A 15682-nucleotide genomic window follows, 5' to 3' on the forward strand; every position below is an offset into this window, starting at 1 on the left:
ATGTGCAGAGTGAAACAGTGTATTACTGGATTTTAGACAGTAAAAGGACTTATTTTTAATGCTATATATAAAAAAGGGGCCAACATGAAGTGATCTAGCAGGAGTTAATTTTCTGACTGAAGTACCACTTTAAAAATTAATGTAAAAAATTATATATATATATATATATATATATATTTCCAACAAAGATTCCTACGCAGGGGATTTTCCATGTCCAGCACACAACCGGTCACTGAAAATGCAGAGCCATGTGGCTCTCTTGTCAGCAGAACCTCTGCTCCACTTTAAAAAATAATTTTAAAAATAATAAAAGAAAAAAAAAAAAAGAATGAAAAAATAAATAAATAAATACACACACACACACACACACACACACACACACACACACATAAAGTAAAAGTTATAAAAAGATTCACACGCAGGACTATTTTCTCCCTCACATGGGATGCAATCTCCAGCAGGAACTCCCACCTCTCCAAACAGGTCTCTGTCTGCAAATGGCAATTGCAACTGCCCTGAGCTACTCTCAGATTTGGCTTATATCTGCACTCCTGTGCACTTCCACAGACTGCAAATTGGATTACCAAACCCAGAAAAAACTTAAAACACAATTTTCACTGCTCACAAAACACATGCTGGAGCTTCTCAAACTGCACCTTTGAGAATCCTGTGTCATTTATCAAACCATTTCTTTATCTTATATTGTGGCAGGGCCTCGCACTGTCACACTATATTTCCAAAAGTATTGGGGTACCTACCTTTACACGCACATGAACTTTAATGGCATCCCAGTCTTAATCCATAGGGTTCAATATTGAGTTGGCCCACCCTTTGCAGCTATAACAGCTTCAACTCTTCAAGGAAACCTGTCCACAAGGTTTAGGAGTGTGTCTATGGGAATGTTTGACCATTCTTCCAGAAGCGCATTTGTGAGGTCAATCACTGATGTCAGATGAGAAGGCTTGGCTCGCAGTCTCCGCTCTAATTCACCCCAAAGGTGTTCTATGGGGTTGAGGTCAGGACTCAGTCAAGTTCCTCCACTCCAAACTCGCTCATCCATGTCTTTATGGACCTTGCTTTGTGCACTAGTGCACAGTCATGTTGGAACAGGAAGGGGTCATCCCCAAATTGTTCTCACAAAGTTGCGAGCATGAAGTTGTCCAAAATGTCTTGGTATGCTGACACCTTAAGAGTTCCCTTCACAGGGAATAAGGAGTCAAGCCCAACCACAGTTGGCGACTTCTGCACACTGTGTGCTTCAGCATGCGCTGGCCCTGCTCTGTAATTTTACATGGCCTACCACTTTGTGGCTGAGTTGCTGTTGTTCCCAGTTGCTTTGACTTATCCACATTGTTACAATACCAATAACAGTTGAATGTGGAGTATTTAGTTGCTAGGAAATTTCATGGATGGACGTATTGTACAGGTGGAAACCTATCACGGCACCATGTTTGAATTCACGGAGAGCAACCCATTCTTTCACAAATGTTTGTAGAAGCAGTCTGCATACCTAAGTGCTTGATTTTATATACCTGTAGCCACGGAGGTGATTGGAACACCTGAATCCAATGATTTGGAGGGGTGTCCCATTACTTTTGGCAATATATTGTATATATATATATACAGTGGGGATCGAAAGTTTGGGCACCCCAGCTAAAAATTTGTATTAATGTGCATAAAGAAGCCAAGGAAAGATGGAAAAATCTCCAAAAGGCATCAAATTACAGATTAGACATTCTTATAATATGTCAACAAAAGTTAGATTTTATTTCCATCATTTACACTTTCAAAATAACAGAAAACAAAAAAATGGCGTCTGCAAAAGTTTGGGCACCCTGCAGAATTTATAGCATGCACTGCCCCCTTTGCAAAGCTGAGACCTGCCAGTGTCATGGATTGTTCTCATACATCGTCCGGGAAGACCAGGTGATGTCAATCTCAAAGGTTTTAAATGCCCAGACTCATCTGACCTTGCCCCAACAATCAGCACCATGGGTTCTTCTAAGCAGTTGTCTAGAAAACTGAAACTGAAAATAGTTGACGCTCACAAAGCTGGAGAAGGCTATAAGAAGATAGCAAAGCGTTTTCAGATGTCAATATCCTCTGTTCGGAATGTAATTAAGAAATGGCAGTCATCAGGAACAGTGGAAGTTAAAGCAACATCTGGAAGACCAAGAAAAATATCAGACAGAACAGCTCGCAGGATTGTGAGAAAAACAATTCAAAACCCACGTTTGACTGCACAATCCCTCCAGAAAGATCTGGCAGACACTGGAGTTGTGGTACACTATTCCACTATAAAGAGATACTTGTACAAATATGGTCTTCATGGAAGAGTCATCAGAAGAAAACCTCTTCTACGTCCTCACCACAAAAATCATCGTTTGAACTTTGCAAATGAACATATAGACAAGCCTGATGCATTTTGGAAACAAGTTCTGTGGACCGATGAGGTTAAAATTGAACTTTTTGGCCGGAATGAGCAAAGGTACGTTTGGAGAAGAAGGGGCACGGAATTTAATGAAAAGAACCTCTGTCCAACTGTTAAGCATGGGGTTGGATCAATCATGCTTTGGGGTCAGTGGCACTGGGAACATCTCACGAGTAGAAGGAAAAATGGATTCAATAAAATGTCAGCAAATTTTGGATGGTAACTTGATGCCATCTGTGAAAAAGCTGAAGTGAAAGAGAGGATGGCTTCCACAAATGGATAATGATCCTAAACACACCTCAAAATCCATGGGGGATTACATCAAGAGGCGTGAACTGAAGGTTTTGCCATGGCCTTCACAATCTCCTGACCTCAACATAATTGAAAAGCTATGGATAGACCTTAAAAGAGCAGTGCGTGACAGACAGCCCAGAAATCTCAAAGAACTGGAAGACTTTTGTAAGGAAGAATGGGCAAAGATACCTCAAACAAGAATTGAAAGACTCTTGGCTGGCTACAAAAAGCGTTTACAAGCTGTGATACTTGCCAAAGGAGGCAGTACAAGATATTAACTCTGCAGGGTGCCCAAACTTTTGCAGACGCCATTTTTTTGTTTTCTGTTATTTTGAAAGTGTAAATGATGGAAATAAAATCTAACTTTTGTTGACATATTATAAGAATGTCTAATCTGTAATTTGATGCCTTTTGGAGATTTTTCCATCTTTCCTTGGCTTCTTTATGCACATTAATACAAATTTTTAGCTGGGGTGCCCAAACTTTCGATCCCCACTGTATATAATATTATACAGGATTTATATAGCGCCAACAGTTTGCTCAGCGCTTTACAATATAACGGGGGACAATACAGCAACAATACAGTTCAATACAAGAGGGATAGGAGGGCCCTACTCCTTGGAGCTTACTATATATATATTATATATATATATATATATATATATATATATATATATATATATATATATATATATTCCTGAATGTACATGCATATTTGTTAATATTAACAACATGTGCTGCCAGGGTATAGGGAGATTAGCCTCTATCCACCAAAACCTCCCACTGCCCTGAAGATCCTCTCACACTGCTTGGGAGGGCATAGTTCCAAGGAGTTAGAGGATGAGGCAATGTGGAGAACAAGAAACATAAAACGTTACCAACAGCTCACTGGCATTGTTCATTGTTATCATTTTATACACATGTGGCCATGGAGGTGATTGGAACACCTGAATCCAATGATTTGGAGGCATGTCCCAATACTTTTGGCAATGAATATTTATTAATATTGACAACACATGCTGCCAGGGTACAGGCAGATTAGCCTCTCCCTAACAAAACCTCCTACTGCACTGAATATATATATATATATATATATATATATATATATATATATACACACACGCACACAATTTGTTATCCAGTTATGTATACCTTTAAAAAGAACTAAATACATTTTTCATACAACTAGCTTAGGCACTCAGATCTGTCTTGGTATCAGCCTCCTGTAATCCTCTACACAGCAAGAATTAGACTGGGAAAAAAAAGAGTCAGCAGAGTGCAGTTACCCATTCACTGTCTCATCACAGGGTTCAGCTTTAAAATATAAATCATATATACAGCAATTGTTGTACAGCTTACTACAGCAAAAGTTCTGCATTGTCAAATGTTTACATCTGAGCTGTCTAGGCATGTTAACTGGACAATAGGATCAATTCATAAAGACTGTCAAATAGGTTTTCACTCCATGAGGAGTCCGCTAAGGACAGCAGAATAATTAGCCTATTAAGGTGGGGCTAAAGTGGCAGTTCAATAATTAAATATCCATTTCAACTAAAAAAAAAATTCCCATTACACTTCTATTTCATATCCGAGTTTGTGAATTGGTCAATGTGGTAAAATAATAGATATTGGAAAAAATTTTAATACTTATTTACATTTTAGTCAATTGTCCCCTCTATTTCTATACAGGATCAAGAGGATAATGTCATAAATGTTCACAGCATTATCTAAACAACTGGCAGGAACAAAAGCTAAACATGCTCTGATCAGACTAGGTTTCCATTTCAGAAAATGCAAACTATTACAACCCAACACCAATAGACATGACTTGGGGAACTATCTGTACAACAACCCTTATTGATACCCAACTATCCTGCCGGTCTCAAAAAATGCTGGCATTATGTTTCAAATATTTATCATTTTGTCCCCCTTGATCCTAAATGTGCCCTTTTGGGTATTATCCCGAAAGACCCATTGGCTGCTGAATTTAGTTTATTGTGGACTAGAGCTTTGCCTGAAAACTAATTTTACAGAGGTGTCTCTCACCTTCCTCCCCTACACTCTCCCAATGGAGAGATATAGTGAACTCTAATTTAAAACAAGAACTAACTTATGAACATAGAGGTTGCTCAGAAAAATTTCACAAAATCTTGGGTCTTTGGCTGTCCACCATTCAGTCCACCTTTACTTCCGTACATAATTTTGGCATTTACGTTTGTTCAATACCTCTCTATTGGATTCAGAGTTAAATCAAAAGGTATTTTGCTAATCTGTGATATATGCATTCAGGATAGAGTGGTTGATATTGTTGTTTATGTTCTAAGACATCATGGTGCCTGTAATTACTTAAAGTGTATTTTCTTCTTTCGCCATCCGGCGATGTTTCTTTTTATGTAAAAGTCTGTACTGTTTTCTTGTGGAAAAATCTCGATAAAAACTTGTTTATTAAAAAAGTATATATTTATAATTTAACATACTGACAGCATCCATACCCCTCAAGCCACAGGTTTTTAAGGTTGTTTGTGTTCCCTTTAGGGTGATTTACACTCTAACAAAAAAGAGGTAAAATAATTGCCATCCTTGGACTTGCACATGGTATGGCCAACCTACCACATGAAAGCACTGGGCATATCAGCACCTTCTTAACTAGCAGCAGTGATCAGAACACAGTGCAGGAAGATTGTAAGCTGTGGTGCCATGAAGTGCCTGTAGTCTATACTATGTCTATTGTGATTAGGAAGGGAAAGGCCACACTGAAAAGTTAGGTAAAACATTTTTTATTATCCATTAACCCTTGCTGACACTGAGGGGGTTCTTAAGTATAGTGCATATTCTGCCTTCTGATGTCACTGATGTACGTTTTTCATAGCTAATTTTTATTTTGCAAGCACAGACACTTCATTCTCACACTTCATTGCTCATCGTACCCATCATACATTATACCGTATCTTCCTGACTATAAATCCAACAGTATTACTTTATAAATTAATGGAATGTGCTGCATGGCCATTTTTATTTTCAAGGCACTTCCTATCTATTTTAAATATTGTTTGTAAATAGACAAAAACTCGACCTGCTTTTCATACACAATTTAAGCAATAAAGTTGGAGACAAATAAAATCAAAACTTACCTCTCTCCATTCCTTGTTTCCAATACCTTGTGTATACAATACACATACTGTAACAGGAAAAAAAACATGATTAATCTCCTTCTAATGGGTGTTCTGTATTTTGACTTTATGTAGCTCCTTGCTTGAATATACATACGTTTTCACATAACCAAAATATATAATAAGTTCACATAGCAAGAAAATATGTAACCTTTACCTATACTAAACATTTTCCATAGCCAATTAAACAAACATGCAATACAAATAATAAAAGAATTGATAAGTTTAAAAAATACGTATTTACATGGTATATATGTCTCACGAATCTGTAATTAACAACCGTGCTCCACAGTAGTACCTTCATTAGAGGCAGGAGCTTATGTACCTCACTGCCTCTAGTGAAGGAAACAATATGGCAGGTTATTGTTTAGGGAAAAACGCGCACACACACACGAATACACATATCAGATTACTAAATTAAAATGTTATTGCTTAATATTAACTGACAGTTCTGATGTTATAAATATTTTTTTTCAATCTCCCTTGTGGGTATGTCTGACCCATGCACAATGCATTCCTCTGGTACACATGGTCATTATTTTTACATCTTTTTGCTGCAAGGTAATTTGTTTTCCTTACTTCCATTCACATATAACTAGGCTGAAATCGAGTGAGTCACTGCCTCCACCTCAGCTTTGGCCTAGAAAACTAGACTATTCTGTCAGCTGTAATTTTGCCTGCTGTGTGAGCTACAATAGTTGAGCACTGAGACAAATGTTTCCTTTTCTGTACATAGGAAATGTCAGGCTTAGCTGAAAGGTCATTGCTACAAAAATGTTTAATTGTCGCACTATAGACATACATGCTGTATTCCTTTTATGTAAACATTTTTCATTTTTTTGTCAAAATATAAGATCTGTATTTTCTCACTAATATTCACACACAGTCAGAATATAACAGCTTTCTTAAAAAAGAAATTGGTGATTCAGTATTCATCTCACAGTTACTATTTATATTTCCTGCAAACATTGAAATACTTTAGTTGCTGAGAGCCAAAAATCTAAGCCGGGCTGGGCAAGTTTCACAATGCAAAGCAAAAATATAATAATAATAATAATAATTAAAATGTCTATTAGGTCTATACCTTTGTCATACAGCGAAGCTGGCCTTTTAGATTTAAAAGACAAGGGTTAGTAGTGCACTGTTCATTTGCGCTTTGTACCATTGTTAGGAAGTTATTACAAACTTATAGAGGGCAGGAAGTTAGAAGAGATCTCCAAAAGTTTGGGCTGCAGCTGGGCTTTAAATTATACATCCAGTTTTTTCTAAGAACATTGAGACATAAATTGGAACACTGGAGAATCATATGCTAAAAGCTGTCCATGCATTCCTACAGTTGCAGAGTTATAATTCGCAGAAACAATATCCCTTGATTTATTTAAAATGCTACCATACTGACATATTATTAATGCTTCCGCTCTTAGGCTATTTTTTGCAGCATAATGTAACACATAATGAATGCATTGTTTCCCGGTGAAGTTGTAAAGAACATGGCACAAATCAATTACCTTTGTTTAATGAAAAGTAATTTCTTGGGTCCTAAAACACGGTAATGGTATTAAATTATGCCTGGACACAAACAATTATGGCTAGAAACAATCCAAACAAAAAAAGATCTTTCAATAATATAATATGCACACAAACCGTCCTTGTGCTTATCTTATAATTATGTATAAGCTGTGAACTGGGGGTCCAATGAAATTGTAAAGAACATGGCCCAAATCTGTTACACCTTTTTTTAAATGAAATGCAAGAATGGCTTGGGTCCTTAACCAAGTTAACGACAATACCATTATGGCCAGGTATGAGAAGACAGTCTAAACCAGGTGTCACTAAACTTATGAAACAAAGCGCCAGTTTACTGCCCTTCATATATTAGGGGGCGGGGTAAACCATGGCCAGTGGGATTAGAAAATGCCCTGGCATCTGTGGGAGTAAACAATGCCATAGGCTTGGAGGTCAGTGAGAGAATTCGATTCCAAGTCTTTGGTGTCAGTGGGAGCAATAGTATCCCATTGTTGTTATCAGTGGGAGGAATAGTGCCCTGTCTTTGGTGTCAGTGGAAGGGATAGTACCTTGTATCAGTGAAAGGAATATTGCCCCAAGGGCCAGATAAAGCAAGCAAAGGGCCACATTCATCCTGCAGGCCACAGTTTGGAGACCCCAGGTCTAAACAACAGAAAATCGTTCTGTGATGAACACACCCACAAATTCTTGCTTTCATATTACAAGTATGTATAATTTGTGAACTTAGGAGTCATACCCTTTACACTGCAGAACCCTGGATGACCTGTGGTTTGTTTAAACATAAAAAGGTGATCCTGCTGCTAATAAAAAAAAAAAAAACCTTACATACACAGCCACCATTACCACCTATCTTTGGTCACTTGAAGAACTAAGATACTAAAGAATGTTCAGCATTGTGTTGAATACTGAACATTCTGCAGCAGGATTAGCTCCTCAAAAAAAGCAAAGACTGGCAATGCAGGCAGGTATGTATCGATTCTTTTTAATCTTTTAAAGGTGTGACAGACTCATTTATATACTAGGAGGAGTGTAAACCAGGCACTTAAAGTTTCCTGAACAGGTGGCGATATATTTTACTTTCCATATTCTACTTGCATTTGATGCCCCTATATGCAGGATAAAGATACTCACAAGCCAAAGAATCCTGCGTTGTCATTTTCTTACCCGCTGATTTTCCGCTACATGTCCCGTCCTGCACCACCTTCTTCAAGGTGCCCCAGTATGACACTCTTGTGATCCTGCACATGTGCATACCTGCCTGATCTTGAACGTGACTAAAGGGTAAAAAAAAGATACTTCGGCTCCACAGCCTCCTGGGATGTGTGAGGCATGCATCCCAGGAGGTGGCACGTGGCCAAATACATCATCCTCAGCAAGGCAAGGAAGCCAGAAAAAACAGAACAGACTCCAGTTTTGAAAAAGGGAGGTGGTGGTAAGCAGCAGAGGTGATGAAGTTAAGTTACTGAGTTTGAGTCAGACTAGTGAGTCCCTCAGCAGTCCCAAATACCAGGGCACTCAATCATACAGATCCCGGCTTTAATTCTGGAAGTTGAGAAGTAGTACATCCTGTCTTCTCTTCACTACTTTACATTAGACTATTGGTGAAGAGAAGATCTGGTTTAAAGTTCGACAAACCTGAGCTTTGTGGCAAGTCCCATTGAAGTCTATAGGGGTGAATTCTGCTAATAAATTTGGGCAATTTTTTCAGCAAATAGGTACTTCATTGTCAAAAGCAAAGCAAGGAGAGCTGGGCACTGCCATCTGGGACATTTAACAAAGAAAGAAAATTTTTTTATAAACACTGTATATCTGAGAGAGGGTCTTTCCTCTTTCATGGGCGCCATTAGTGACACCATTTTCTGGCCATTAGGATGTGTGATGGATATTTTTACCTTTTATATTTAGCTTGGCTCAAATACAGCAGTACCACCACCACAACTGAATTCATTTGAATAAAAGGAATTTTAGGTAGATTTGACTGCAACACCTAACCTCAAGCAGTAATATGCCTCAATTGACCTCTGAAAGTAGAAACCCCAACAGATCTAAAAGTTTCTCCTAAAACAGATAAACAGATAAACTTTCTTACAAATTGGCCAATGGGACAACAGCTTAATAGTAAAGTTTGTGAGATTTTTTTTCATAGTACCACACTACATTGTCAGTAAAGCTAATAAAATGTCAAATCAGAGTGCATATAAATCTTCAAAACCATAACCCCACATTACCCAAGTACCCTCCCATCCCCATGTCCTAAAAATACTCAACATACAGACTTCAGGTATATGTTTGTTAGAAATTGCCCAGCATAAGGACAAACTGTAAGCACTTGAATAGCCAAAAAATAGAGAAAGGCAAGGAGAATTTTATCCTAAAATAAATATAGTAATATACTGTGTGTATGTGCGTGTGTGTGTGTATAAGTATATATATATATATATATATATATATATATATATATATATATATATATATATATATATAAATAGTGCTCAAAAAATTGAAGGAACACTTTTTAATCAGAGTATAGCATCAAATAAATTACACACCTGGGATATTGATCTGATCAGTTAAGTAGCAGAGGGGATTGTTAATCAGTTTCAGGTACTTCGGTGTTAATGAAATTAACAACAGGTGCACTAGATGGGCAAAAATGAGATGACCCCCAAAACAGGAATGGTTTTACAGGTGGAGGCCACTGACATTTTTCCCTACTCATCTTTTCTGTTTTTCCCTAGTTTTGCATTTGGCTAGGGTCAGTGTCACTACTGGTAGAATGAGGCGATACCTGGACCCTACAGAGGTTGCACAGGCAGTCCAACTCCTCTAGGATGGCACATCTATACGTGCCATTGCCAGAAGGTTTGCTGTGTCTCCCAGCACAGACTCAAAAGCATGGAGGAGATTCCCGGAGACAGGCAGTTACTCTAAGAGAGCTGGACAAGGCCGTAGAAGGTCCTTAACCCATCAGCAGGACTGGTATCTGCTCCTTTGTGAAAGAAGGAATAGGATGAGCACTGCCAGAGCCCTACAAAATTACCTCCAGCAAGCCACTGGTGTGAATGTCTCTAACCAAATAATCAGAGACAGACTTTATGAGGGTGGTCTGAGGGCCCAACATCCTCTAGTGGGCTCTGTGCTCACTGCCCCAGCACCATAGAGTTTGATTGGTATTTGCCATTGAACACCAGAATTGGCAGGTCCGCCACTGGTGCCCTGTGCTTTTCACAGGTGAGGGCAGGTTCACACTCAGCACATGTGACAGACGTGAAAGGGTCTGGAGAAGCCAAGAAGAACTTTATGCTACCTGTAACATTGTTCAGCATGAGCATTTTGGTGGTGGGTCAGTGATAGTCTGGGGAGGCATATCCATGGAGAGATGCACTGACCTCTACAGGCTAGACAATGGCACCCTGACTGCCATTGAAAATCCTTGGACCTATTGTTAGACCCTACACTGGTGCACTGGGTCCTGGGTTCCTCCTGGTGCATGACAATGCCCAGCCTCATGTGGCGAGAGTATGCAGGCAGTTCCTGGAAAATGAAGGAATTGATACCATTGAATGGCCCCCACACTCTCCTGACCTAAATTCAATAGAACACCTCTGGGATATCATGTTTCAGTCCATCCGATGTCACCAGGTTGCACCCCAGACTGTCCAGTAGTTCAGTGATGCTCTGGTCCAGATCTGGGAGGAAATACCCCAGGACACCATCCGTCCTCTCATTAGGAGCATGCCCCGACATTTTAAGGCATGCATACAAGTACGTGTGGGCCATACAAACTACTGTGCACAATTTTGAGTTGCTGCAATGAAATGTCAGCAAAATGGACTAGCCTGCCGCCTCATTTTTTTACTTTGATTTTCAGGGTGTCTATGAATTTGGTCCTCTGTAGGTTAATCATTTCCATCAAATGATGGGGCATCCTTATGTTCCTAACACATTACCCAGTCCATATCAGTATAGGCATCCAGCACAATATTTTTCTCCACTGAGATCTGATGTGTTTTCAAAGTGTCCCTAATTTTTTTGAGCAGTATATATATACAGTGGGGATCGAAAGTTTGGGCACCCCAGCTAAAAATTTGTATTAATGTGCATAAAAAGCCAAGAAAAGATGGAAAAATCTCCAAAAGGCATTAAATTACAGATTAGACATTCTTATAATATGTCAACAAAAGTTAGATTTTATTTCCATCATTTACACTTTCAAAATAACAGAAAACAAAAAAATGGCGTCTGCAAAAGTTTGGGCACCCTGCAGAGTTAATATCTTGTACTCCCCCTTTGGCAAGTATCACAGCTTGTAAACGCTTTTTGTAGCCAGCCAAGAGTCTTTCAATTCTTGTTTGAGGTATCTTTGCCCATTCTTCCTTACAAAAGTCTTCCAGTTCTCTGAGATTTCTGGGCTGTCTGTCACGCACTGCTCTTTTAAGGTCTATCCATAGATTTTCAATTATGTTGAGGTCAGGAGATTGTGAAGGCCATGGCAAAACCTTCAGTTTACGCCTCTTGATGTAATCCCCCGTGGATTTCGAGGTGTGTTTAGGATCATTATCCATTTGTGGAAGCCATCCTCTCTTTAACTTCAGCTTTTTCACAGATGGCATCAAGTTACCATCCAAAATTTGCTGAAATTTTATTGAATCCATTTTTCCTTCTACTCGTGAGATGTTCCCTGTGCCACTGGCTGCAACACAACCCCAAAGCATGATTGATCCAACCCCATGCTTAACAGTTGGACAGAGGTTCTTTTCATTAAATTTTGTGCCCCTTCTTCTCCAAACGTACCTTTGCTCATTCCAGCCAAAAAGTTTAATTTTAACCTCATCGGTCCACAGAACTTGTTTCCAAAATGCATCAGGCTTGTCTATATGTTCATTTGCAAAGTTCAAACGATGTTTTTTGTGGTGAGGACGTAGAAGAGGTTTTCTTCTGATGACTCTTCCATGAAGACCATATTTGCACAAGTATCTCTTTATAGTGGAATAGTGTACCACAACTCCAGTGTCTGCCAGATCTTTCTGGAGGGATCGTGCAGTCAAACGTTGGTTTTGAATTGTTTTTCTCACAATCCTGCGAGCTGTTCTGCCTGATATTTTTCTTGGTCTTCCAGATCTTGCTTTAACTTCCACTGTTCCTGATGACTGCCATTTCTTAATTACATTCCGAACAGAGGATATTGACATCTGAAAACGCTTTGCGATCTTCTTATAGCCTTCTCTAGCTTTGTGAGCGTCAACTATTTTCAGTTTCAGTTTTCTATACAACTGCTTAGAAGAACCCATGGTGCTGATTGTTGGGGCAAGGTCAGATGAGTCTGGGTATTTAAAACCTTTGAGATTGACATCACCTGGTCTTCCCAGACGATGATTGAGAACAATCCATGACACTGGCAGGTCTCAGCTTGGCAAAGGGGGCAGTGCATGCTATAAATTCTGCAGGGTGCCCAAACTTTTGCAGACGCCATTTTTTTGTTTTCTGTTATTTTGAAAGTGTAAATGATGGAAATAAAATCTAACTTTTGTTGACATATTATAAGAATGTCTAATCTGTAATTTGATGCCTTTTGGAGATTTTTCCATCTTTCCTTGGCTTCTTTATGCACATTACTACAAATTTGTATCTGGGGTGCCCAAACTTTCGATCCCCACTGTGTATATATATATATATATATATATATATATATATATATATATACACACACACACATATTCCCGAATGTACATGCATATTTTTTAATACTGACAACCCACGCTATCAGGGTACAGGCAGAAAACCTCCTTCTGCACTGAAGATCTTCTCACACTGATTGGGAGGGCATGGTTCCAAGCAGTTAGAGGAAGGGGAACCGTGGAGGACAAGAGACATGATGCAATACCAATAGTTCTCTAGCATTGTTCAGTGTTCTGCACCCCTTTCAGCCATCAGAAGACAGACCCAATGTGTTGTGAAGGATATGTAGTATCCCTGCCCATGCTTGTTGGACCACATGTCTGTAGTCATATAAACCCTGCCGTGGATAATGTGGTCCAGCAAGACAGACACAATACATTCCACATGATGGTAGATGGCAGGGATGGCATTCTGGCTAAAATAATGGCAGCTGGGTATCTGCACAGATAATCTCATGGAAGGGGGCAGGTTTCATGAGTTGTAATGGGACCGGCCAGTTTGTCAACATGGGATTAAGATGTTGGGCTGGGGGTGATTTGGGGACATTTTTTATTCCACTCTAGGATGATGCTGAAGATGGCAACGTGGGTGTAGGAGAATCCTAAAGAGATTCAAGCCTTCGCCTGACCTTTCTTAGGGTTGTCACATGACCCTCTTTAAGATAAAAGTATTCAGAATCAGAAAAGTCCCTATATCAATTAGACCATCAGAAGTGTGATAAAGTCCCAAAAATATTTCCAGTGGAAAGATGAATTTTCCACCAACCAATTGGATTGTTCCAACTTTCTGTATGCAAATATCACCACCTTATAAAGTGAACAATCACCAATTATATATGCTGCAATAAATACCACATCAACAGCATGTGGTTCAAACAGCATGTGATTCAAAGGATCCTTCCAAGGCATATATACTCCAGCCTCAAGACATCTCCTCTCAGCAGCACCCAGGTCCAATCCCATCTGTAGCAAATAAAGCTTACCAAGAAGCCAACAGATGTCAATAATAGTGAAGTATTTATTAAAATGACGGGTATTAACACAGCACAATTGTAAAACAGTAAAAAAAAAAGCATTTAAAAATAGGTAAAATTCACACAGAGATCCACTGCCGTCCTGGGATCGTGCAGCAGCATGATGTCAGCAGAGCACAGCGTTTCCACAACTATTTGAATCACATGCTGTTGATGCTGTATTCATTGCAGCGTATATATTTGGTAAGTGTTCACTTTATAAGGTGGTGGTGCATAGCGATATTTGCACACTGAAAGTTGGAACAATCCAATTGGTTGGTGGAAGATTCATCTTTTCACTGGAAATGTGTTTTGGGACTTTGTCACACTTCTGATGGTCTAATTGATACTAGGACTTTCCAGACACAGAATATGTTTTTTTCATATTGCACTTTTATATACTTTTGTGGATGTGACCGCAATAATATATTTGGCGCTGCATACATTGTTTTATTTTAACCTTTAGGGTTTCTGTATATCAACCCTGTTGCCAGCAGCCATACCCTTATCACAACGTGGATTTGTTATGTGTTACATGACCCTCTTGCTCATTTGACATGGCAAGTCATAACCTTCCGAAACCACTTGTGAGACTTCCCTTCTGGTCACTAGAGGCTGCAGATGTTACCGCAGATGCAGTAAAAAACTGTTGAGGATAAGGGGAGATGCAGAAAGTGAGGATCAAGGAGGAGGAGTGCAGGCCTTTTGCTGTTGGCTTGCCTCATTCAGATGTTACTACTTATGAGCTATGTGGTGCAGAGACATGTGTTCCCTCATGCATTTGGTACCCAAATGGCTGATATGTAGCCCACAACAATGCTGCTGGCAGCAGATATGTAAAAAAAGACCCAAGCTGCAGAACTCTGTGGACCTCCCCTGGGGATAGCAGTGGCCTGTACTTCTGGTAGCAGTGCCACTAGATGGGTTAAGACTTATGCTCCCTCTGGTACTTTCAAGCTGACCCCATACAAAATCCTTACTGCTGTTCTGCCTCTCCCTCAAATTTTTCTTTCTCTCCAAATTGATGGCATCCACAGACAGTCTGTCATCTCATCATCCTCCCCGTCCTCATTGCTGGAGCCCACTTTACAGTAAGCTCCAGCTGCTGGAAAGTCATTGCCTCTTGCTGCTCCCTGCCTGATGTCCCCTTATTGCTATATGGCTGAACCCTCCTCTATCTCTATGATCACAATACAAAAAGGAAGGTTCTGTCATCCAATCCACTACCTCCTGGGTGTGCTGCAGCTGTATAGCATGGACAATCTGAGTTAGAAAAGGCAGAAGTGCCCTACCTCTAGATGGTGCTGCCAGACCACTGCTTTGTCCTGCAAAATCTGGTCTCCCTCTACTTCCCCCGCATGCAGAATCTCTGCTTCTGACTTGCGGTCTGCCTAATATGTATTTAATAAAGGGATTCTCTAAATTTAATGACAGCAATTGCAATTTTACTCCAGAGATGTGTTGCAAAGGGTGACTTTGTGTTAGCAACAACTGTACCCCAAAATGAAAAAAAGGCCCCAGGAACAGAAAAGAATAAAAAAAACTCTAAACCCCAACCCAATTGTTTCA

The 15682-nt window shown here is 39.5% G+C and overlaps 1 protein-coding gene across 1 annotated transcript in view; it reads right to left on the reverse strand.

The window, feature by feature from the left end:
* Positions 1-15682, reverse strand: part of CPNE8 (copine 8) — a 325161-nt gene that overhangs the window by 183804 nt on the left and 125675 nt on the right. The window contains exon 3 of the mRNA XM_089684926.1: positions 5857-5903. Within this exon, the coding sequence (XP_089541052.1) occupies positions 5857-5903 (47 nt within the window). The remainder of the gene's footprint in view (positions 1-5856; positions 5904-15682) is intronic.

This window comes from Staurois parvus, unplaced genomic scaffold, assembly GCF_062004578.1.
Source record: "Staurois parvus isolate SC_StPar_1 unplaced genomic scaffold, SC_StPar_1.0 ptg000019l, whole genome shotgun sequence".
NCBI lineage: Eukaryota > Metazoa > Chordata > Amphibia > Anura > Ranidae > Staurois > Staurois parvus.